This window comes from Dromaius novaehollandiae, chromosome 5 (assembly GCF_036370855.1).
Source record: "Dromaius novaehollandiae isolate bDroNov1 chromosome 5, bDroNov1.hap1, whole genome shotgun sequence".
Classification (NCBI taxonomy): Eukaryota; Metazoa; Chordata; class Aves; order Casuariiformes; family Dromaiidae; genus Dromaius; species Dromaius novaehollandiae.
The window spans coordinates 65,184,578-65,208,703 of NC_088102.1; the positions used below are offsets into that span (position 1 = coordinate 65,184,578).

A 24,126-nucleotide genomic window follows, 5' to 3' on the forward strand; every position below is an offset into this window, starting at 1 on the left:
TATTTAGAAGTTATGAGCCTCCCACATACATACAGCAGACAGTGGGATAAAGTCACAGAGGACCAGATTTTCAAAGGTATGCAACTAAACAAATATCTTCTAAAATTTTACTCCAAGTATGTCCTTCCCCTCCCAATAAAAGGAAAAAGTCATTCTTGTGATTTTTCCAGATGTCAACTTCAAATACATTGTTAAAAACATTTTATGCACAGCTCCATTTTGAAACATCTTCTACAAAACAAAATTCACTCTTCTATTAAAAAAACTAATGAATTCAAAATAGTAAAAAGATACTGATTGACGAAAAATTTTCTGGGAAAAGAATCTTTTTTTTTTTTGTTTCAGAAAAGGAAAAAAAGAAATCAGTATGTTTTCCATCCATCAGAAAATTAACTTGTTAACCAGCTGTCACTCTGAAATCTTGGGAACGCTTCTTCACCAGAGATTTCTGGAAAGACATTTCTAGGCTGTTTATCATCACATCAATTTGTATCAAAATCTTACAAGGTTTTCAGCAGTGTTTTCCCTGGTGTTTTTCAGTGGTGTTTTCCAATGTTTAAAATCAATTAAAAACTAAAGTAAAACTCACCCACTTTGTTTTCTAAGCCATTAAAAACTCCAAACATTAAAGTACTACCCATTTATCACTGAAATGATAAAGCAAGATGACATATTCACCTGTAGCAGCAAGGGCATGCCTCAGTCCTGCAGCAATATCCACCACCTTCTCTTTCAGGGACTAAGCACAAAGAAAATACTTTAGCTACTCTTTGCTTTTTTTTTTTTTTCGCCTCTCAAAACAAGACACATCAACTCAAACACAAAAGCGGAACATTATGAAAATTGTTCTGACAATTCAAGGCTGCACGTCACAGCACATATCAACATTTTGTGTTATAAAGGAAATAAATCTGGCCAACATAAAAATTAGTGAGAAAGCCTTCAGAAAAAAAAAAAAAAATCAAGCAAAAAAACTGGTTGTACAACACTACAGCAATAAATGAAAAGCTATGGTCAAAATCATCACATGAATAAAGGAATCCTGACAACACAAACGTTTATTTCCCAATTTCAGCTCAGTATTCCTCAAGAATTACAGCAGAAACTCCACAGCAAATACCAGTGACAAGCAGCAACAAGTTCCATCAGGCTGTTCAGTTTACCAGATCCTGTGATCACAGACAGTACAGCTGACAGTACCACCTATACTGAAGGGTTCTCAATACCATCACACAGCAGAAGACTATACGTAGGCGCACATGCATAAAATGAGTAAATTAAGTTTGCACAGAGTACCTCAGTTCTGGCTTTTTCCCCACTTCTGAGTACTGAGAATTTACTACTCTTCTCACAGATGTAACACTATGTAAAATAAATGGCATCAAGCCCAAGCATTTAACAGACACAAACCAAAAGAGAAAATATTCAGATGAACAAACAGGTCATGTAGTCAGGGAGGAGACAGATTCAAATTAGCACTGCCAATACCACCATTTCCAAGGACCATTTTGGAAGGATGTTCCCAGGAAACCTCAAGGCTGCACAAACATCAGGTGCTATAACAGCCATTCAGTAACAGACTACTTACCTGTCCTTCTTCCCTACATCACCAGATCATCACAAAATTCAAAAAAGCAAGAGTGGTGCCTGGCACGAGCTATGGGGCTAAATTTGTCAGAGAACCCTTCCAGTTCTGCAGTTATTGCTGTTCCCGTCTTTGCACAGAACAAACATCAGAGTTGATCTGGATGGGAGAGAGTTTTACTAGGGTTCTTCAAAAAGGAAACTACAGCGTAAATTAGAGATTAATTAGAGGGAGAGAACATCATTCCTGTGAGAAGTTTATTTACATTGCTACGCTTATAGCCAACAACAGGAAAAATTTTCTGATGTTACCGAAGTCTCGGTACCTACTTCTCATAACATTTTAAAGCAATTAATTTGGGGCTATATTCTGAGCTCCGTACTCACACTCAGCAGTGCCTCACCTACAAATATCTCCATGTGACTTAGGGGAGCAATATTAGACACTCTATTGGAGTCCAGCCTTTAGTATTTACAATATATGAGAGTACTGGACAATAGAGAAAGCAGTATCTAATTTTCCAGCCTATTTCCTTGGAAACTGATATTGTTTGGTAAATACTGAAGCTTAGGTAAAGAGTGAATGAATGAACTTCTCAGTTCCTTTACACACAACAGGAAAAATCATTTTAACCTCAAAGGTGATATAACTAAAGTTTATTTTTGCAGGTCTAGTTTTCCTACAGCTACATGATTTCTTACACTACTGTTATTTTGGGGATGATCAAGCTTGCTTTTTCTGACTGTTCTTAAAAATCAGGAAATAAGACTACAGTCCTCATTGTAGGGAAGAAACTCCTACAGTTATAAATATACCTGAAGAACAGCACCTATCAAAAAACAGAACTGCTGCACACAAAGCGCAAGAGCAATAGATCAAAAGAAGGGGCATAGCTCATTTTGTTGGACTCCAGCAGGAAATCTGTTTTTCTCCCTTCCGGGGAGGTGGCGGCGGGGGGGGAAACTATTGTTTGTTTGTTTTGTTTTACAAGGTACCCTTAAACATGAATCTCCAACAAGCTACAGCAAAGTCATGGAAAACCTTCAAATAGCAAAGCATATCCAGTATCTTACACACCTGATGCAAAGTTTCGGTTCGAGTAAACCTGCACAGTTTTCATAGCTTTAGTATCACTTTACATCACCTGAGCATCAGACCTATTCTGCAGATGCTATCAAAATCCATTATGCTTACAAGCCCTAGAGAAACACACAACTATTAAAAAAAAAAAAAAAAAAAAAAAAAAAAAAAAAAAAAAAGAAGGCAACTCCTTTACATGGCGGGGGGAACAGCCCTAGCTTCTCATTTCTGGGGCAATAACTATCTTTGGTACTTTATTTTGTAAGTCTGCTTCATCAGATAGACTCCATTAACAGTAGTTGAAGAGTATGACTTAAAGCCTGCTAAGATCACCAGACTTTTTTAAGTTGCTGGAAGCAATATAAAAGTACAGAGCTATAAAGCACAATTTCTTTTGAATCTTTACCTCAATCTTTTGTGGAATCAAGCATGGACATGAAATTTGAGGAACTCCTAATTGTCCAAAAGAGTTAGACCCACAGGAGAGAACTAGGCCAGTTCCTGCAAAATGAAACGTTAGAGCCTGTTCAGCTTGGAGCACGACAGTGTATTTGTGAGCACGAGCAAAGCACTATAACATTCCAGCAAAAGAACAGGCAAAACAGCACTGCCAAATAGCTCAGGAAAAAAATACCCTAACATCTCCCCTTCCAAAGCTCCTGAGGTCATAGGCTTCTGGTCTTACAAGCCATATTCAGTAAAGGCCTGAAGCTCACTGGGATATAAGGAACTGAACAATTTAATCTGCAGTGTGTGTATCTTCAAACCTATGAGCATTTATGCGCTGCACAAGCACTAGCAATGCAGAGCCTTCAGCTGCTTCTCTACATTGTAGTACTTCTTCAGGTATTAGGGAGACATATTTACCTATTAATATGATTGTAAAGTCCCAACCACAAGCAATTTGTGTCACGCAAAAGCCAGACAGGGCAGTGCACAAAGTGAAATGCAGTGCATCCTCTGAGTGATTCAATCCCAACTGTCCTTCTCTGTTATGGCCACATACAAAGAGCTCTCCAGCATCTGGAAAAAAAAAGAAAAATCAAGTTCCAGTTCACAACAAACTAAAAAGAAAAAAGCATATGCCATGAGATCCTATGACAAATAAGGACTGTGATTATATATCATTGTAGGTACTGCAGTCAAACAAAGAGAAATAAAACACTTATTTCTGATGCATCAGAAATATATCTCCCTCCTGAGTGAACACAGCTAGAGAGAGCTGGATTGTCAAGGGAGACAATCTGTACTGTAAGACAGGCATCTCTCAGCAAGACCTGTGATAAAGTTTTTCATCCCATTCACAGCCCTCTCCATAACCCTTCTTTTCCCTAGTGAACTATGATATACTGCAGAACCATTCAGAGACCAGATGTTATTTTCTGCTCCTTAACTTAAAATTTCACAGAATTGAATAACCTCCCACTTGACTCCCCTACCCCCCACCCCCCCAAGTACAGAAAAATAGCGACTTTGTATGAAAAGCTGTGGTCTGAATCAGGTTAAGAAATAGTCCTCACAGCCATAAAGTAACCACAGAAGATAAACAAAACAGATGAATTTCCCCAAAATATTCAGTTAACAGGTAGAAAGGACCTGTTCTGCAACAAAGAATTAGTACTTACTCAGAAACAGAAGCCACAGATAGATGGCAGCACAAAATCAATAGAAAGACACAGCCAGGGGAAAAAAAAAAAAAAAAAAGCATCTAGAAGTCATACACCCTTGCAAGTGCAATGCTTTTACCAGTGATAACCGCAGAGTGTCCTCCTCCTCCAGTAATGCTTTTAAAACCTTGATATTTGCAGGAAACATCTTTCAGTGACTGAGGTACCAGCACATCCTCTTTATGACCAAGACCAAGTTGTCCATAGCTGTTCGCACCCTTCAAATACATACAAAAAAATGTTGAAAAAAAAATGAAAGAAGAGACACAAGTCTGCTCCTAAAAAGGAACAAGCTTATCTGGGGCATGTCACAGGTTAACCTGCCAACATTTGCTCCTCAAAATCCCAAAGGGGAAAATCTTCATTCCTACAGTCATCACATGGGCCCTCCATTTCACCTGTGCTCTTCCTGTCCACCTGCTCTCTTTTTTCCCCCACCAACCCTGAGATACAGCACCTGGTGCATCTTAAAAGGGCACATTTAGCAATAAACGCTCCATACCTACAAAAACAGCAAGAGCACTGGGCTGCTCACCGCTGCTGTTAACAGGTGGATGTGATTGCAGGACTCGAGCTCAACAGGCAGACCAGGTGGGTGCCTGATAGACCCTATTAAAGGCAGGCAGCTTTCAGGTGTGCTAGTATTTAACAGGCACACCATGTTTTTTAGAAAGCTAGTCACAAGACCTCACTTTCATTTGTAAAATACAATAAATTCTCAAGACCTCAAAAACAGGAAAACTGAGATAAGATGTACAAAGACAACTAGCATCTGAGGAACTGAGAGACACACATCTCTACCTTAACACTAAAGTGCCTATCTTTATTTACTCTTCCAAGAGTAGGGGCTATTACCGAGCATGGCTATTGCAGAGCAAAGGGGGGGGGGGGGCAGATATGCACACACCGGCTCTCAGCCCCCCTTTGCCCTCAGGTAAAGCCCCGGCTCCGAGGAACCGCGAGGAGCCTTGCTCCCTCAGAGCAGCTCAGGCTTGCGCCCCAGGACAAACTGCAGCGCGGCCCGCGGCTCCCGCCGGCCCCCGCTTCCCCCTGGAGGGGCAACCCCCACCCCCACCCCGACCCGGCGCTGCCGCCGCCGCCGCCGCCATCTCGCGGCGACAGGCGAGACCCCGCCGCGGCGGGCCACCACCTACCCAGGCGAAAAGCGCCCGCTCCATAGGGCCAGCGGCGGCGGCCCCGCGCCCTTCCCGCCGCCCCGCAGGAAGAGGCGGGACGGGGGCGGGCTCCGGTGGCGCCCCTCCCCGGCCGTTGGGCGCGCGGCGGCCGTTGGGCGCGCGGCGGCCGTTGGGCGCGCGGCGGCCGTTGGGCGCGCGGCGGCCGTTGGGCGCGCGGCGGCCGTTGGGCGCGCGGCGGCCGTTGGGCGCGCGGCGGCCGTTGGGCGCGCGGCGGCCGTTGGGCGCGCGGCGGCCGTTGGGCGCGCGGCGGCCGTTGGGCGCGCGGCGGCCGTTGGGCGCGCGGCGGCCGTTGGGCGCGCGGCGGCCGTTGGGCGCGCGGGTTTCGCCTAACGAATTCTCTCAGGGGCACCACTGCCGTCCCCGCTTCCCCCCCCCCGCCCCCGGCCTCTTTTCACGACTGATTGAGCCGTTAAAAACGAGGCAAAACAAGTCCCTTCTCAGAGACAGGTACACAATTCCCAACGGATTGCAGTCGTGTGCAGAGTAGCTGAAGCACAGCCCGAAACACATAAACTGTCAGGCAGAAGTGAACGGTTCGTGTTTATTGCTACAGTGTTGAATTAAAAGCTCTGGTGCTTCTACAACAATAACCAGCAAGTCATCAGTGTTTATTTCATTGACACTTTAAGCCTCCACAATAGTTTTGAAATATTTAAATTATTACTGCTCTACATAGCCAGAGGTTTGGATGCAATGAAGCTAAACACACATTGTTAATACCAAGAAAATACATTCATCTGTTTCAGTAGTTTCCTTCTTAAATTTTTTGTTCAACTAGTGCGAATAAAGATACAATTGCTGTTTTTCCAATATATTTGAAATCGGTGCTAATTTAGCAGATATAAGGTTTCCTACTTAAAACACACATAATTTAAAGATGTGTGGTAACAGATATTATGCATCTTTCAACAACATAATCCAATCTCTGTTAAAAATGCAGTTTAACACTATTTTCACAGAAGCAAGCAAAATAGATCCTCCCTTATCACCTGCTTAGAAGTAGGTTCCTTCTTTAAAAAGGGGAAAACTTGTAAAATCTATTTAAAAGTGAGATGCAAGCCATAAACATTGTAGACTATTTCTGTATGTCCTAAAGGTAAAAGTACATCCATAGAAAGAGCAATGCTGGGTTGATAAAGTCACAGAAAAGAGACGAAGCTTTGATTTAAACAGTGAATGCATTTCGGAGACACCGGACCAGTGCTTGCACATGGAGCAGGTATCGCCTACGCAAAGGCATATGAAACACAAACTGAACTTCAAGCACCTTCTTCAAAGTCCTTCCAGCTTCTCAAAGTGTTGGATGAGGGTACCTTGTGCTACCTTTAAGTTTTCAGCCCATTTTACCAGTGACCTTCATAGCTGCAAACCATGGATTTTTTGATAAGTTCTACATACAAAGATACAGTTCCTAGCATGCTATTAAATATACCCTACCCATCAGAGATCTCCCACTCAGATGTATTATATCCTTTCCATATATTCATTTCATATATGTGGCTGGCAGAGACAGCACTGCTTACTGCTTCATAAGCCACCCTCTGAAGCATCTGATCCCATTCCTGATACACAGACCACAGTTTTGCTCCAGACTAGTAATTTCTATATTCTCTTAGTAGCTTCTCGTGGGCAACTCCAGGCCTTTTTTTAATCCAAGAATGATTACAGGGGCAGGGAGGGGGGAGAAATACATTTTGTAAGGGACTTTAAAACAGAAAAACAGGATAAAATGATTAACCTTATGAGCCATTAATTTGTCCATTTGTAAAGGTAAGAGTTGTGTATACAAACACATTTCATGCCTAGAATGAAACCAATGAGCAAAAGAAAAAAGTTGACCAATTGCACCACACTGCCACTTGGGGTGTTAAACTTCCAGCTGCTTGCCCATCTTGCTGAGGGCATCGCTGACAATGTCCAGCTCGTGACGGAGCTCATTCACCACGCTGGCAATGCTCTTGGTGTCTTTTAGGATCTGCACACTTTGCGTATATGGATTGTACTTCACACCGAATGGGCGCTTGATGGTTTTTGCAAACTCTCTGTTCAAGTGAGGGAAAAAAAAAGGGGGGGAAGGAAGGAGAGTTATAAACAAAAAACAAATGCATCCTCTGTGTGCAGTCAGTATAAATATCCACTTATCTAAAGCACTTACTTTCTTAATGACAATAATAATTATATAGTTTGTCATCTCTCCCACCCAGCAGATGGGAGACCAAGTAAATATTAAATTCATCTTTCCAACCCCACATAAGGTAACTATAAAACTTCATAAGAATGAACGTGTTTGGTTGCTGCTGGGAGATGCATGCAATTGAATCTGCTTTTATGAAACACGAAAAAAACAAACAGTACCTCATCTTTTCCTTTGCTTCTTCAAAACTTTCAGAAACAAAGTAAACCTCCTGGAAAGTTGTAATGAGGCATTCTTGCTTGCAGGTGACCTTTGGATCAAAGGACTTGACTTTGGCACTGCCAGAGAGGGCGTGCTGGGTAATGTAGTATTACCATGTGTTGAGGAACATCACCACCATCAAAAGAATCCATGAAGATGATGACATGAGGTAAAGAGTGAATTAAAAAAAAAAAAAAAAAAAAAAGATGAAGTGAGACCACATTCAGTGTATCATCTCTTAAGAGTTGTATCCGCAACTGAACAGTGGCTAAAGCTTAAAGAACTAGGTAACAGGAAAGGGTCATATTCTACCAACATGGGTTCAAAAAGAGATTCCTCAGACAGAGGATATTCTGTGAATAAGAGCAGTATTTCCAAAAATCTGGTTAAAACACTAGAGCTTCATTCTGAAAATAGAGTTACTCGGAATCTAATGCTAAGAAATACTGGTCATCTAATACTCCATCTGAAAGACAGGGAAGCTGCTCAGCATATATCCAGAAGCAGGCTACCTGCTGATTAGTGCCACAGTGAATTCACATAAACAAAGTTATCTCTACAGTAAGTATCTAGGAGTTTTCAAAACAAGTATTTTCAGAATTATAGTTCATAAAAATGAGGCAGAACAGTGATAATAATCAAACAAGAACAAAGAAAAGAGGGAAATATGCAGTAGATATGCTTACCTTGAGCTCACTAATTGAGGAGAGCAAGCCAGCACCATAAACTCTTAGCTGTCCCTCTTGCTTGCACAAACCAAACTCCACAGTGAAGAAGTAACACTGAAACAGAGAAGGGAGTAACATAATTCAGCCTTTGACAAAGATGCTGCAGCAGATTAGATGGGGGCATTTCTATTTGTAGGTAGTGTCAAACAGTTAATGTCAGAGTCATCACTTGCCTGTCATAATCATATATTTAAAGAGCAGAGAGTCCAGAATGGAAGGGTGAAGAACCACAGGATTAGATGTTTCTAATAAGCAAGTCTGATATTATTATTCCACATCTAGCTAGGCCAGAACTGTTAATCACAGTAGGACCATGGAGATGTCAATCTGCCTTAGTTCTATGAAACATCCTGTCATGATAGGACAGCCTCAACTTAACAGAAACATTTGATAGATAGGGGCTCTATGAGTGAGTGAAAACATCAGATGGCCTCAGTTTGTTCCTCCTTTGCTTAGTGGGCTAAAAAATTATAAAGACGTTTAGTTTGCTGGATTGGAGGATTTGGGCAGGTGTAAGAGGAAGGAAGGTATTGTCACAGATACCTTAATTCTGCTCTAGCAGAAATTTTACCATTAGCTACGATGGGAAAGGGAGGAAACCCCTCTGCCCCCCCCCCCCAAAAAAAAGCAAACCAGTTCTTACATAATTGCAATCAATTACTTCTCATGTGAATTTCATTTTCTTCTTACAATATTTTTGCCAAAGCATCCAGAAGCTGTTATCCAAAAAGTAAATTACTTGAACTGCTTTGACTGAAAAGCATCTAATGCTAGCCACATTCAGTGACATTCAAGTCATTTCAATTCCACTCATTAAGCCTTTCAATTCATTTGACACAGTAAAGAAATAAATGACTTCTAGAATCACTGATCTACATTCCCAGAAGTAAAAAGAAAAATCGTGTTGTTTGGAAGAAACAAGCCATAGAACTTCATTCTGGAGGACGTTATCTGCACCCAGGGATTGCACCCTTACTTGACAGCCAAGGGAAGAAAAACACCAGTCATCATACAGTCCTTAAAAAAAGTATTTTTTTCTAGCATAGAATATTGCTATGTGCTCTATATTGGTGCAAGTGAGAACCAGTGAGATAGGCAGGTCTAGCAGTTGATGTGAAGCTCCAGATTAATTGAGAAGAGTGGTATCAGCCTAGAGAAGTGCTAAGCTGTAACTCAGTGGGATCATCAGGAACTGAAACACTCACTGTTGCCAGTTTTTGGACAGCCTCATCTGATGCCCCAAGTGATGCAAGACCAATTTCCTGGGAGAACTGAGCAAAACTGGGTTCAGCCAAAAGAGGGACATGGCCTAGAAGTTCATGGCAGGTATCACTGGAAAGAGAGACAAAACAAGAAATCTGATGATCCTTATTTTTGGTGGAGAGAAAAAGCAACACCACTGAACAGATAAAAAGCCTTGTGTGAAATTATTTAACATTCAAGAGACAGAAGAGCATAAATCATGTTTAGCTGAAAGTAACTGAGTAGGTCATACTAGCTCTACAAAAATACATAAACTCCAATTTCCAAGTTAGGATGTCTAAAATTAAGATCTGACCTCCACATTTAAGAGGCAAATGTATGCTAAACTAACTCCGCTCTCAGTGAAGTCAGAGCTTTCCATTAGCATGCTACACTTTCAAAAATCCTGCACCTATGAAGGTGGTACATAAGCATGCTAAAACATCATTACATTCAGTGTGAAGGGCAGGTGGTTCAGCATCTTTAAAAATAAGGTGTCTTGATGGTGTTCTTGAATAGCTCTTTAGTAGCTTGGCTTTGAGCAGCAAGATTCAAAAATGTTTGTGTCAACTTCTACCCCAAAATTAAATGACTTACGGCTCTGGTGTATAGAGAGGGTCCGAGCTATGTCTAACATATTGAGTGCAGTGAAAAACTCTGAATGCTAAGCCTGCCAGGAAGTCTCTCGGAGACAGGTATCCAGCAACTGGGCGAATGGTGAAACCTGTGCGCTCTGAAAAGCAACGGAGAAATCATGCATTAGTTTGATGTCTAATTGTATAAGCTTCTCCTCTTTTCTGCTATAACTGGGGTTAATGACACAGCACTGCTTGGGCTCAAGAGGACATGGGAAGAGTAGGCATGATTTGAAAAATTAAGTCTAAGCTTGATAGTTGGCCAGCGCTTAGTAAAACTGTCTTGGCCTCTGTGTAAGTGGATTTTCTACCCTTTTGGGCCTACAACCAACACAATACCACTAGATTCCTCTTTGGCCAGTCCTAGCACTCTTTATAGTTAGCACTGCCCCTCAAACATCACTGTTTGGATATACCCGAGACACAACATCTTAAAGCAGGGATAACTAAAAGGCCTGTTAAAGGACCAGAATGAATACAGGCCAAGCGACTAAGGCTGTTTGTGCCTACATACAGGCAGCATGCTATCCAATAGACCTTAATTTCCTTTGGTGTAAGGAAATTAGTACATTACCTTTCAGGAAGCGGGACACATCTTCCAGCTGGGGGATGTTGTCTTCCCGGTACCCACAGTATTTGGTGAGCAAGGGTAAGTTTTTTAGGTACTCTCTGCAGGCATGAGTAGGGTAAAGCTTGTTAAGCTCTCGATATACAGTCCCCCAAGTCTTGATCTCCTCCTCAGTAAATTCAATCTTGGGAATTGGGTCACCACTGCAAGTAGGAGAGGAAGAAAGGATATTCCTTGGTAAATGGCTTACTATGAATGACTCATTTACCTACTATTATTATTTAACACTTAAACCTGACTGGGTGTCACAGCCATGTAAGACCCCATTGCATTAGGCACTGTCAAATACACAGCAAGATACGGTCTATGTCCTGGAGAGCTTGAAGTCTAAGGGTTTGCTCTGTCTTCCACCTAAGGAGTGTGAAGGCTCCAGTCCTGCAGAGAGTTTCTTAGGTGTTTAAAACTGAGAATAAAGTTCAAAATACTTGCAAAACCTTTACAGCTTCAGGAGCTGAAAACATGTTCTTTTCCCTGTAGGACTTCCCTGTCCTTATATGATTACTTTGCATTGTCTTTTTGATTTCTTTAAGGAAAAGGTAACTTCCTAAATTAACAACACAATAAATGGAAGTAGCTAAATGTACATGTTAGGTTCAAAAAAAAAAAATCACACTTCTGCGCAGAAGAGACAAGCATCTGTCTGAGCATACTCATTCTAGTCTATCTTTCCTAATTAGCCCTTCAGATCTTGAAGAAAGTGGATTATTGCAAGGGTGCGATCTAAAGCCCACTGAAAGCAATGGAAGTGTTATATCATGCTTTCACTGCTGCCCAGATAACCAGTATGTTAACTTCCCAGGGGAAACTGTGTTAATTACACTTCAACAGTAACTGGCAGTGTGCTGTCAGGTCCAATTGCATTAATGCACAGTGCAAAGGGGCTCTAGATACCCAACATTTCTAGGTCACTCCTAGGGGAGAAACTTGGCATCTAAATCCAGGCAACACCAGCATGAAAATCATGTTCAAAATGAAATTAAAACACTGGGTTATGCAACTAACTGTTTTAAGAGCCAACCCCCCATGCCCCCCAGCAGCATCTCTAAACACAAAGGCCCTCTGAGTTTCATTTCACACAAAACTTCTTATCTGAGCATCACATGCACTGTTTTGAACCAGCAGATAGAACTCGAGTATTTAAGTTTGCCCAGAGAATTTATAGTCAGCACTCTACAGGCTATATACCTGCACCTGCCTCTCCTCCCTTTCCCTCGCAAAGGGGGCCAACCCGCTCTGGTGGAGTTACACCAGTATGTGCTGCCCACCCCCTCGCTTGTCACCCACCTTTCCAGAGCAGCAGGGAGCAACCACAGTGCCCAAGTCTCCACTGCCCCTCTAACACAGAGTGCTGCTGTGGGTACTGCAGTTACCAAGCAGCTGTGATCTGATCCTCAGACTCATCAGAGGCCCAGGGAGCCATAAGATGGCTTAGACTGATCTTTTAATCTTGCCTTACAGCTGGCTACCTTAGATTTACCCCTCCAGATTCCCAAACCAAACACATCTCAGCTATACCTGAGCCCAGGGAACATGAGCTCCTGCCAGTTTACCCTGCCTATTATTTCAAAGCACAAGGAGGACTTATTCTTGAAGAAGTCAAGCTTACTGTTTGTAGTTCATAGCCAGGTCTGCAAAATACTTTCGTCTCTTGCGATAGACATTGTCTTTGAAACCCTGAGGGGAAGGAGAGAAAAAAAAAAAAAAGAAAAAGAAAAAAAGAAAAAAAAGAAGAGTTATATGTATTTGCAACCTGTAATGCAAGACACACTTGAAATTTCTTCAGTGAGAAATATAAAAGTGTGCTGTGTAAGAATGAAAGGACAGGAACCTGGTAGCTGTAATCTGAAATGTTTGTTAACTGAGCTAAGCATATACCCCAGCTTAAAGCAAATATCAGCAGTTTTATGCATGCAATTACATATTCAGAAGGCAAGGATTTCTTTTTATTATAACCACTATTTACACAAATTTTGTTACCTGCTTGACTGTTCTAAATTACAGAACAAACTGTCTATTTGCACTGTCCGTTTGCTCCATTTATGGTAGGGAAGAAAGAAAGAGGAGAAACCAAGCCTGCCTCGCAACAGCTTTCTTCTTGTATGCGACCACTCAAGGCCCAGTCCTAGAGTCCTTACGTGAACAAGCCTCACACAAAGGCAAGGGAGCTGAATTCAGTGAGGACCTTGCCTGAACTAGGAAGATAGATGAAACCCCCAAGAGAAAGCGCTCAGAACCACAGACGCAGCATTGTGGAGAGAGAGGAGGAAAAGTCGCAGTTTTAAAGTAAGCTTCCCAAAGTACATTTTGGCTAATGATTGGCCATAAGGGGAAAGATACTTACTGGATGGTCAGCATCCAAATCAGACCCGTACATCAGCACTCGGTTTGCACACTTATCCAAATCTGAGATCTTCTTCGGAAACCAGGGAACATTCTCCATGTCTAGGGAACGCATGGAATCCACAAAGTTATTAATAGTGTGAGGCTTGCTGAGGGAGGAAATGCTACTTTCAAGTATGGTTATGGCAGTTACAAGCGAAATCTATAAATTAAAGGGGTCATGAATAGGACAAGGGAGTCCACTGCCTATCTGGCACCAGCCTACAGCTCACACTTCCTCTGTCACTGCCACATTTCTGCCCACAGAGTACAGCCTGCTTCAAAAGGCCCAGGGGAGGAAGCAGTTAATATGCATTTTCTGTGGCCCCTACTATCATTATTATTGATGTTAGAGTAGCATCTAGAGGCTCCCACCAAGACAAGACCTCCTTGTACTCAGTGCTGGACAAATCTTCTAGGGTACAAAGAGACAAGGCAACAGGCAGGGGAAGGGATTTGCCTGTAGCCCTGGGCAGCATGGGAGTAGGTTTCACTCACCTATACTGCTTTACTGACCCCGAGAAACAAGGAAAGTGCTCTGTGGTTATGTACCCCACAAAAGCCATCAGGCTTTGCTGAGGGGTTTGGGGCAAGAAGAAAAGGAGACAAGTTCGGCATTGCCACCTTAAAGAGATTCATCATTACAGTTTTATCGCTGACTTTGTTTTCTTAGCCCAAGAGAGGTTTCACCAAGGTCTTGGCAGTGCTGTTAATAAACTGTGACAACCAAAGGATTGTTTTCTGCCCTGACGCTGTTCAATTTTCTTAAAAAAAGGACAGAGGGAATGTTTAGATTGAAATTTTCTTTACACAAAGCTAGAATAAGCAATTTTTATCCAGGAGAACCAGAAGTTACCTGCCGCTGCCTACCATCCTGTGCCAAGCACAGCGGCTGAGAAATACCATGGCACTGACTTGCTGCTGCCCTGAACTTTGAGCATCCCTTGAACTAGGAGAAGAGGCAGAGTGTGAAACAACCTAAAGTTAAAATGTCCCTCTTCCACACTGATGTAAGTAGCCTCCTATGATGAAAAGTGTTAAATAAATCAAGAGCTGCATGAAGAAATTGCAAAACTTGTTTCCGTCTCTTTCTAGTTCTCAGCCTGAATTGGTATTTGCCATTATTACACCTTTCTCATCATGGTCTGCTGGCACTAGCCGAGCCACGCGTTCAGACTCTTCCCTGAATCCTTTCCCAAGGCTGGTCTGCGCTGGTCTCTGCTGTGCCAGCTGCTGGCACAGTTGTATCCGTTCCGCTCTGCGCAAAGGGTCTCTGCCAAGAGGATGGGACAGGAGCACGGACCAGGAAGGGGTAATTTGCACCAGTCTGAAACAGCCCGTCTTCCTAGACAAAGAGGATTGCCAGCCAACGCAGCCCCACTCGCGTCAATTAAACTACACTCACGACACAAAAGCATCTAACCTGGTAGCTACCAATGGAAAGCACTATACAAAAGGAGATGTATAAAGTGGATCTATAAAAAGATTTCAAACCAACACAGAGGCATAATATTTTTTCCTCTCTGCATGATTTTTGCCAAAACCGCCATTCATACTTACCATTTTCCTGCACAATGAAGTGCTCTGTTGAGTTCATAGAGACAACATTTACGTGGGACTTCAGGAGCTGGAAGATCTCATTCAGTTGTTCCCTGTTACTGTCACAGTCCACAAAGATCTCAAACTCCGAATTTCTTCTCTTGGACTTCCGCGATTCAATATGCACCAGATTCACATGCTTCTCCTGTTTTGTAAGAAGCAGTGTTTTCAAACAGACTGACTAAATATGAGCTGTTTTCTGAACAAATATTTTGCTGCCATAGAATATTCACCATCTTTGTGAAGTTTATTTTTAATTAACTGGATCTCCCAATAGCACTTTGCTTATCAGAAAAGAAAAAAGAAAGAAAAGAAAAAAAAGAATAGTTTGGCTTTTAGAAAGCCAACCAATCAGTAGAACATGAAAGAGGAGCTCTGTTCTTTCAATTTTGTTTACATTCAAGAAACACAAAAAGACACAGTAAAGAGGATTAAATTCATAGGCCTTTTTCTTTTATGCCCTCCCATAGGAAGTTGATTAGCAACTGGGTGTAGGAAAAGTCACCAACCTGCCAATCAACTCACCATGTAATTATCTCACAGCCAAGCAAGAGATTTAAAAGCAGTAGTTTTCCAGGCATAAACTCCTTTCTTTTATTTGAAAAATTCTTTAATCACATGCCTTACATCAGGAAAACACAGGACCACTAGGTTAGGTCATGCAGGGCCAGACGACAGAGCACAGTAGCACTGCTCATATACCCCGCACAATTTCTGCCCAGCCGTTGCGGGAGGGCAGCCATGCAATTGCAGCACAGGCACCTCTGTCACCCTCAGTCCGGCTAGGCAGGGTAACAAGGCACCAAGGGTGTGCAGTGCGGCTCGGTACCAGTACCAAAAATCTGTGTCTTCTCTACAGTTAGCGAAAACAGTCAGGCTCAAGGTAGAAAAGCTGTGCCTGCCCGTGAGCCAGGGCCACCGTTATTCCCCATGCGCCCAGGCCCAAGAAAGGATTCGGCTCCTTCCAGGCACTTGGCAGTCACCCCATCTATTTTGCAGAAAAGCATTAACATTAGTAGACCTAAAAAAGAGCTAATCTGAAAACATGGAAAAAGAGTTCGTATGCCAGGCACTCATCACAGCGAGGAAGGCTCCTGCGAGGGGAAAGCAGACTAACGGGGACACACAGAGGTGCCAGGGTCACACCTGAGCTCACTGGCACTTGGGGCAGCCAGATTCACCCCACCCAGCACTTGGGCAAAAGCTCTGGTTGGAAGTATTTGAGTACGTGACTCTGTTTCAGAGCCATTTAATCAATAGAATCAATCTTTAAGCAATAAAAACAGTGAGTGCCACTTCTCTGCCGTTAAGGCCACAAGCAAAACTCTCCCAGTCCTTAATAGGTGCAGACAGATAAGATGCTTTTGAAGAATTTTAGCCAGCATCTAATTTGAGGCATAAATTTGCCTTCACAGGTAATTACGGGAGCTATGTTTAAGAATCATATCCTTAATAAGTGCATGTAATTAATTGTAGCATGTTCTGAAATTACTTTTATGATTCAAAAACAGAGAGCTGCTGTAGAAATGCAATTGTTACATACCTGAAAGAGTTTTAGGGCTTTTACAAGTCCTCCAACTTCATTCTTCAAGGAAAAAATTATGGCCGTTCTACCTCTTTCAGATGAATGGTCTTTGTTCTCTTTATTATCTTCAATCATCATGTAATTAGACTTATTTAACTAAACACAAGTAAAAAAACATTTTTTTGAATGAGTAGTAGTGCAAAAAGTGTAAAGCTTATATTTCAGTTTATCTTGGTATAACACAGAGCTTTGATTGATCAATCACAAGAGAAAAGGTACCAGTCAAATCACTGTACACATTAACAGGCATAAACTCAGGTGCACAGAGGATCTGTGTGGGCTGGGAATGAAATACAATTTTATTTTTTTCTTCTATTTAGACCATTTTGAAAAAACCTTTGGTAGTTCTCTAAGATGCAGAACCTGTTTTCTAAGTGTAGCATATAATTCATGTTGGTACTTCTACAAGGCTTTAAAAGTCAGCAGAAATAATGAGTTGAGTAAGTTACTTGTTACCAAATTTGATTAACTGTGACAAAGAGATTAATCCAAAACCCATTGGACAAAGCTACAAAAAGACAAATCAGGCTTTAATAGATATGAAATGAAAAATCATTGCTATTCTCTTACTACTTAATTTTAAACCATTGCTTTTTACAGAGAAAGCAGACAAAACTTAAAAGAGCTAAAGCGCTGTACTGACCAGACTCTTGCTGACCGTCACCACAGCCCTACTCTATTCAACCACAACAGAGAGATTCTGTCGGTTCTCCTAATTCACATGCCAAATCCTTACAATAAATCCCAAATCTCACTCTGAAAATTCTCAGACAGGCAACAGTGCAGGACCACATGGTTTTATACGTTACTATGTTCCTGACTGCGTTGAAATCAGCGGATACAGAGATCATGTTCTTAGCTAAATCTAATCAGGCCATAAATAAAAGTAATACAGAAACTATTAAGAGTCTGGAAAATGCAAAGTAAAAGAAAAAGTACTTGAGACAGAGCCTCTGCTTCTAACTCTCCTTTGTTCAAATCTTGTGAAAATAAACCAAAAAAGGTGAGGTTTCTGAAAGAGCCAGTGAGGAAGGGCAGAGATTGCGTGAGGACACGGTTGCTATTTGGAACTGATTTGATATAGTTAGCAGTTAAGACAGTTATCTGGTTGACAACTTATCTGGGAATGGAAAGAACAAGAGCAACAACCATAAAAGTACAATCAAAATGCAACAGTTCTGTTGATTTCCTTCTATAGTCTCTCCAAATTTTAAAGCTAATAATAATAAGAAGAAAGTTAAATAGTTCTAGCTATCTATGAAGATATGATCTTACGGGTGACTGCTACTAGATGTCACATTACAAGTGAAATTTTCCAACCACACTAAAAATTCTTCCTGGCATTTCATTGCAAGATACCAAACCTAAAGCTGTGCTGTGAACAAAATTTTATTTGGCTTGCAAAGACCTGGAAGATATGGAAAAACTATCGCATGCTGAACTTCATTTATTATAATCAGTTCTCCCGTTTTCACAGAGCTGGACAGGGCAGCATCCGTAACAGCGGCCAACAGACAAGTGTTGATTTTCTCTAGTCTTGTCTGACCTGCTGGGTATAGTCACATTGTAACACAAAATAACGCAGTTTGGGGTTTCTCTGGGATGTCACACCTCTACCTGCTAAGCAACAACGCAACAGAAGTTATTTTTGTGATACCTTAGTTTTCCTCTGCTTGCAAGTGGATTTTACCAAGTTATCTAGTTTTCCCCTGCTTTCCAGAAACGCCAGCACCGCTCAACATTGCTCGCACCCAAATCCCAACCGCACCGGGCATTTCCACCGGCGCTGGGGAAGCGTCCCGGGCTTCGTACCGTTCTCCCCGTGACCGGCGCCAGAAAAGCGCCCTTCTCTCCCCAGAAGGGATGCTCCGGGAACCGCGGCGGAGAGGCCAGCCGTCGCCACGGGCCCAACGCAGCCAACGGTTTTAACTTCAGAAAAGCAGCTTTTCCTGCGAGACAGCACTTGCTCCCACCGGTTTCTCGCCCCGGTTTGTGCCCCAGGGGCTCCTCGGGGAGCAGCCGCGGTAGCTCCCCCGAGCGCGCAGACAGCAGCGGCTAAGATTAAGCGAGGAGCTACCAAGTCCCCCCGGGGCACCCGCTCTAACCCCGCTAGGCGCAAGACATCAGCGGGAAGCTTGTGCAAACAACCGACAGCCAGGCTCAAGAACTCCCTACCGGGGCTCTGCGCCCAGGGAGGGACCGAGGAGCCCCGCGAAACCCGCCTCGCCGGAGCGGCTCCCCCTTCCCGGCGCGACCCAGGGGGCCTCCTACACCTGCTGCCCGGGCTAACGCCGCCCCGCCCCGTCTCACCTGGGCGCCGGGCGCCGAGTCGAAGGAGCCGCCGCGCCGGGGCCCCTCAGCCCTCGCGGGCTGCATCGCGGCGGGGAGCGCGGCCGGCGGCCGCCGCGCCGGGGCTTTATGCAGGGGGCAGGAGCCGCCCCTAATCTCCTATGCAGGGAGGAGGAGGAGGAGGAGGAGGGGGAGGAAGGGGGGCGGGGAGAGCCCGCGGGGGCGGCTGCCGGCGGGGCCGTGGCACCCCCGGCCCGGACGGGGCGAGCTGGGGCACTGCGGATCGGGGAGCCCAGCAGGAAACTGATTTTTAGGGGAACCAAGGTTTGCTTTCTTCTTAATAATTCCCACTGAAAGCTTGTTTCCCAGCAGAAGAAAAACACCCAGCAGCACCTACCAGCCACCTATAGTTTCTTACCCACAGGAAAAGAAGAAAAAAAAAGACAAAAGGAGGTGTTTTCCCTTTTGAACTAGTTCTCCCTGCCCATCTAAATAAAGGAGATTAAGGCTGAGACGATTTGGGTGCGGGGAGCAGAGGAGACTTATTTTCCCCGTGGGTGTTGCGAGGAACAGGAATTGGTGCCTCACGAGCCGCGGCGCTGCGAGGGGCCGGGGGCAGCGGGGCCACCTGCCCGCCGCTGCGACCTCACACAGCTTCCCAACAACCTGCATCTCTCCGTCAGAAACGAATACGTAAGTAGCCCCTCAGAAATGGCAAGCGCACACTGCCTAATAAAGAAGAGGCTGTGAGGGCTGGATCCGCAACTGAGGTAGATCAGCAAAGTTGCTCGAAAGACTGCGGCTGAGCTACGCAAAATCAGTAGCCCAGAGAAAGAGCTGCCCTCGGTGTCCTGCAAAGCTGCTGTAAAAGCGAATATTGCAGGTTTCAGTCTCAAAGAGAAAAAAGCACACAGGGGCTAGATGCATGAAGCACTTGGCTAAAAATAACAGTGCATTTGTAGCTATGAAAATAAACAGCAGCACCTTACTTACTCTCTTTTGGAAAGCATTCTTGTGCATACAGCAAGAACAGCTGTACCTTTCAACTGACATGAATCACTCATTCTATATATTTTATATATGCATATCTTGAATCGCTTATATTACAAATATATACATATATATTTATTTATATTTTAGAAACTGTCACTGGTTTTAGACTCCAATAAGCCCAGTCCTCATATTCTTCTCTGAGGTTGGACTTGGCAACAACTTTAAGATGAGAGGATTTGCTGTGACAGAAAAAGAGGAGCAGAAACATCACCCAGGAACATAATCTCCTGGAGGTTTCAGGGGTTGGGGGGTGGTTGTTTTTGCGTTGGGCATGGGGCTGTCCAAAAACAAAGGGATTCTGGTATTTTGCTAGGTTTTCTTTGAAAGGTAGGTTTTTAATTAACATTGAAAGCCAGTTTTATCCTAATTTACACGTGTCTGAAAAATCTCTTCAATTTTTTTTTCTCTTCAGTGCCTAAAACACTGAAACCTTGATTCTAGCTGGTTCTTTAAGACAGTGGTATAATGCAACTGGTAAATGATAATGACATAGCTAATAATCAGGCCAATGTCTAACTGAGTAAGAAAAGATTTTTGTCTAACTGATAGGGACTGATAGACATGGTCCCACCGTTCCTAGACCATATGTTGTTCTAATAGTTCTGATCTGAAACAAGCAAAGGATAATAAACTCACATTGCCATACTGATACAGATCCAAACTGGGAGGCAAAATTCCCACTCGTGTCCACCCAAAGTAGGTTCACCAAGACCTGCGAGATGAGACTACTCTGAAGAAAAAGGCTGCAGAGAGCTAAGGGAGGAGGAAAGGCTGGACAAGCAGAGCTTTACAAGCTCCTCAGGGCAAATTTTCCTTTGCTCACTCTGCGGCCTGTGTCTCAGACACCATCCAAAAAATGTCGGGCACCCTCTCTTCTTTGGGGGGGTTTCACAGGGAAGGGGTGGAGCTGCAAGATGAGGCATCAATTTTGTTAGGCTAACAAAAGGGTCAGGAAGCCAAGTTGAGATTACATGTAAGGAAAAACGTGATTGAAAAGGCTATTTTCTAGCTTTTGGTAGAAAAAGGACTCATCAGAAAATCCAGGCATGAATTTTCTAATCAGCTAAGGTGGTTTTAGCATTACTTGGGCAGATTACACGATCCAAACCATATGATAGGAGTCACAGTTGCACTTTCATCTCCCAGGTCCATATCTGAGCCTGAGGAACTCCCAGTTATTGGGGAAAGACAGCGTGATTTTAGCTCATCCTTTGTCCTAGAAGACACTGCACTTCAAACAATCCTGTTTCCAAGAGGACCTCTGTGGGGCAAAGGTGACTAGCTCTGCCCTTTAAACACAGCACAGCACTGAAAGAGCATGTGTACAAGTCATGATATAGCTAGAAAAGCCACTTTATTCCAGTCTGCTAATGGGATATATTTCATTATCAGGTGTTTCAATTTTCTCTTAATAAAGAAAATGCAATATTTATTCACTATACGCCTTAGCTCTACAGCAGACATATCACTTCCTTCTTCCAGAACAGCTCTCTTCAACAAATAAGCTGACTCAAAAAGCAAACAATTCATATTATCTTTACAAAGACTCTTTAGCATACAAGATCCTGATATTAATAATGAATCTGTAAACATTGGCACAGTAAGATATTTGTGATAGAGTATGACTGTCAGTTTTCCCTAGTTCATCATATGCAGTAACAATAACTAATACGTCACTCTGCGTATGATTTTTGGAATTACACAATAGGTAGCTCTCTAAAAGCTTTGAGAGGAACTGGATAGATTATATGATAAAAACAAAGCTTCTTCAAATGCAAATAAATATCTTTTATTTGGAAAACTCCTGGGATCAGGTTGGCATGCTAGGTTTCTAGCACTTCCTGACGGCAGCCAGGTTGGACCTCCCAAGCTTTCTTTTTGATCAAAATCTTCTGCTCTGATCCTTGACAAAAATTGAAAGAAAACACAAAAAGCAATTCTCTGCCAGATTTTCTCAGGCTTCAGAAGACATTTGAGTTCCAATCATTTTACACTGTGAATGAAGATTTAGTTTGCGTACTCTTTTACTCCGATCTGCTTTTCCCTCCCCTTCAAACTGACTGCAAGGCTATCACAAGATATGGTGGAAAAGCCAGTTTATCCTTGGTCTATACATATGGATTATTCTGATATTAAGGGACACGGCAGCCCTTCACTGCAGCCCAGACTTGTAGAGATGCTCAGTGAAAAGTCAGTTACCCAAGCACTTTTGAAAACCTGCTCTGACGCCTCTCTCCATCTGCAGCTGCCCAAACACTTCTGAATATTTCTCCTAAAGAGACAGTAGAAGTAGAGGGATGGTTAATGGCTATGAGTATCTGAAGATATTAGCACTGAGAAAGGCAAAGAACAGTGCAAGGGGACACACTGAGAAATGAGACGGTGAAACTGAACTCCGCAGAAGCACACAAACCTCAGGGCACGCAAGAGAAACGGAGGGGATATAACCTTAGCTTCCAGCTCTGCCAGGCTTTAAGGGCACTTCCTACCTCTTAGGCCCCAATCTGATAAACAGACAGAATAGTTGCTGCCTCCCATCCTTGCCCTGTCATTTCTGATTTGAGTGAAAACTTTCTGGGACACCAGCCCTCCCTTATCTCACACCTAACACTGGGGACCCTGCTGTCAGCTTGGCCTCTAAGGGCTAATACAATGCAAGCAGTACAGCAGCAGCAACAGATATTTAAGCTAATATGAAAATAATTAATGAATTACATAAAGGGATAACCTGGATGCCCAAGATTTTTTGGAACTGATTAAACCTAGTTCACTGGTTTAATAAGATGTGCTGTTCACCACAGCCAATGCCCCGTAGTCTGAAAGAGCAGAACCACAAAGCATGAACTGACTCAGTCAGGGTCTGTTTTTACTAGATGACTACTGAAGCCTGCTCTGCTGTCCCCCACCCAAGGTTCCTAGCTCCCGTGAATCTACCGATGGTTAAAAGAGAACTGTTCACAAGGTTTCACCTGAAAGCTGGATCTTTACGGTGTCTGGGCAAAGAGGGCACTTAGTAGGTCAGCAGCCTTGCCTGTCTCTGCAGCCAAAGGTATCTAGATCTAGCATCAAATGACCTTTCAAGTTTTGTTCAGACACCAAAGGGAAAGTCGTGACTAAAAGAAGTTGGTAGCATCATCTTAACAAGGCAGAAGTTTGCTTTCAACTCCAGGCACTGTTATTGCTTAACCATTCTGGATTCATGTACTACTAAGCAACAACATCCTTTGCTTTATGACAGTGGTTTTTTTAAAAAGAAAAACAGCACCGGGACCCTGTCCTGATCAGAACTACTCTTTTGGGCTTTCGCAAGCTGCAGGCCACTTCTACCTTCTTTGAAAAGCTGGCAGAGTAGCACATCATTTCAGAGCAGTAGCTTTGGCCCCTCACCGCAGAGAAGGGGAACACGGCACAGCAAGGCTACCAGCAGTCAGGTATGGAGCACAACGCAGACAGGATTACGACTGGTCCAGGTCCTACTCCTCTCTCTTGGACGGGGCAGCACACAGAGGGCTGCCCAGAAAACACTTGGATTGGCACAGAATTGGTCTGCAGGAACACTGAGGCAGAGGCAAGCCAAAAGATTTCAGGGGGACTTCAGAGGCCTAGAAGGACACTGTGGTAGGAAGGCCTTGCGAATGAACAAAGTAAGACATGAGCGTGTACTTTTTGTGGGCAGTCTCTCCCGTGCTGGGCCTGTCTCAGAGAGGCCCTCCTAGAAAAAGCTGGTATGAACAGGTCAGTGAGGTATAAACACATTTTGCACTCAGAGACTATCGTCAGTGTTGCAAAAACCTGCAGCTATGATAAATGTTTTTCTTCTCCTCTGAAATCAAAGGGACTTATCCCAAAGTGATGTGTTAAACATCAGCATAATCTGAGACAAGACCAGGAGTCAATATACTTTCTGAGCAGAGACAAGTTTGTTCCCTCAAATAAGCCATATAGAAAGTTATCAAATGGAAAAGAGACACAGAGCATTAGTGATACTTACCCAGAATACACATTTAGGAAAATATTCTACAAATACAGCGAATTTTTAAAACTCCACAGGATTTTTCTCGTATG

The 24,126-nt window shown here is 43.2% G+C and overlaps 2 protein-coding genes across 5 annotated transcripts in view; both read right to left on the bottom strand.

Annotated features, from left to right (window-relative positions):
• SERGEF (secretion regulating guanine nucleotide exchange factor) overlaps nt 1–5,574 on the bottom strand; it is a 153,735-nt gene extending 148,161 nt beyond the window's left edge. For all 3 annotated transcript variants that reach the window (XM_064513110.1, XM_026092770.2, XM_064513111.1), the window contains exons 1-5: nt 5,487–5,574; nt 4,412–4,550; nt 3,533–3,688; nt 3,072–3,166; nt 679–739 (exon numbers count right to left, since the gene is read on the bottom strand). In XM_064513110.1, the coding sequence (XP_064369180.1) occupies nt 679–739; nt 3,072–3,166; nt 3,533–3,688; nt 4,412–4,550; nt 5,487–5,510 (475 nt within the window). In that variant the 5' untranslated portion in view covers nt 5,511–5,574. The remainder of the gene's footprint in view (nt 1–678; nt 740–3,071; nt 3,167–3,532; nt 3,689–4,411; nt 4,551–5,486) is intronic.
• A 481-nt stretch (nt 5,575–6,055) lies between these two features.
• The window catches only part of TPH1 (tryptophan hydroxylase 1), a 29,149-nt gene continuing 11,078 nt past the window's right edge, over nt 6,056–24,126 (bottom strand). The window contains exons 1-11 of one of the 2 annotated variants that reach the window (XM_026092715.2): nt 19,030–19,110; nt 16,678–16,815; nt 15,096–15,279; nt 13,498–13,598; nt 12,763–12,830; nt 11,103–11,299; nt 10,491–10,626; nt 9,857–9,983; nt 8,610–8,705; nt 7,884–8,017; nt 6,056–7,570 (exon numbers count right to left, since the gene is read on the bottom strand). In XM_026092715.2, the coding sequence (XP_025948500.2) occupies nt 7,396–7,570; nt 7,884–8,017; nt 8,610–8,705; nt 9,857–9,983; nt 10,491–10,626; nt 11,103–11,299; nt 12,763–12,830; nt 13,498–13,598; nt 15,096–15,279; nt 16,678–16,815; nt 19,030–19,095 (1,422 nt within the window). In that variant the 5' untranslated portion in view covers nt 19,096–19,110 and the 3' untranslated portion in view covers nt 6,056–7,395. Of the gene's footprint in view, nt 7,571–7,883; nt 8,018–8,609; nt 8,706–9,856; nt 9,984–10,490; nt 10,627–11,102; nt 11,300–12,762; nt 12,831–13,497; nt 13,599–15,095; nt 15,280–16,677; nt 16,816–19,029; nt 19,111–24,126 lie in introns of those variants that run through there. The other variant, XM_026092714.2, reaches the window with a different exon arrangement.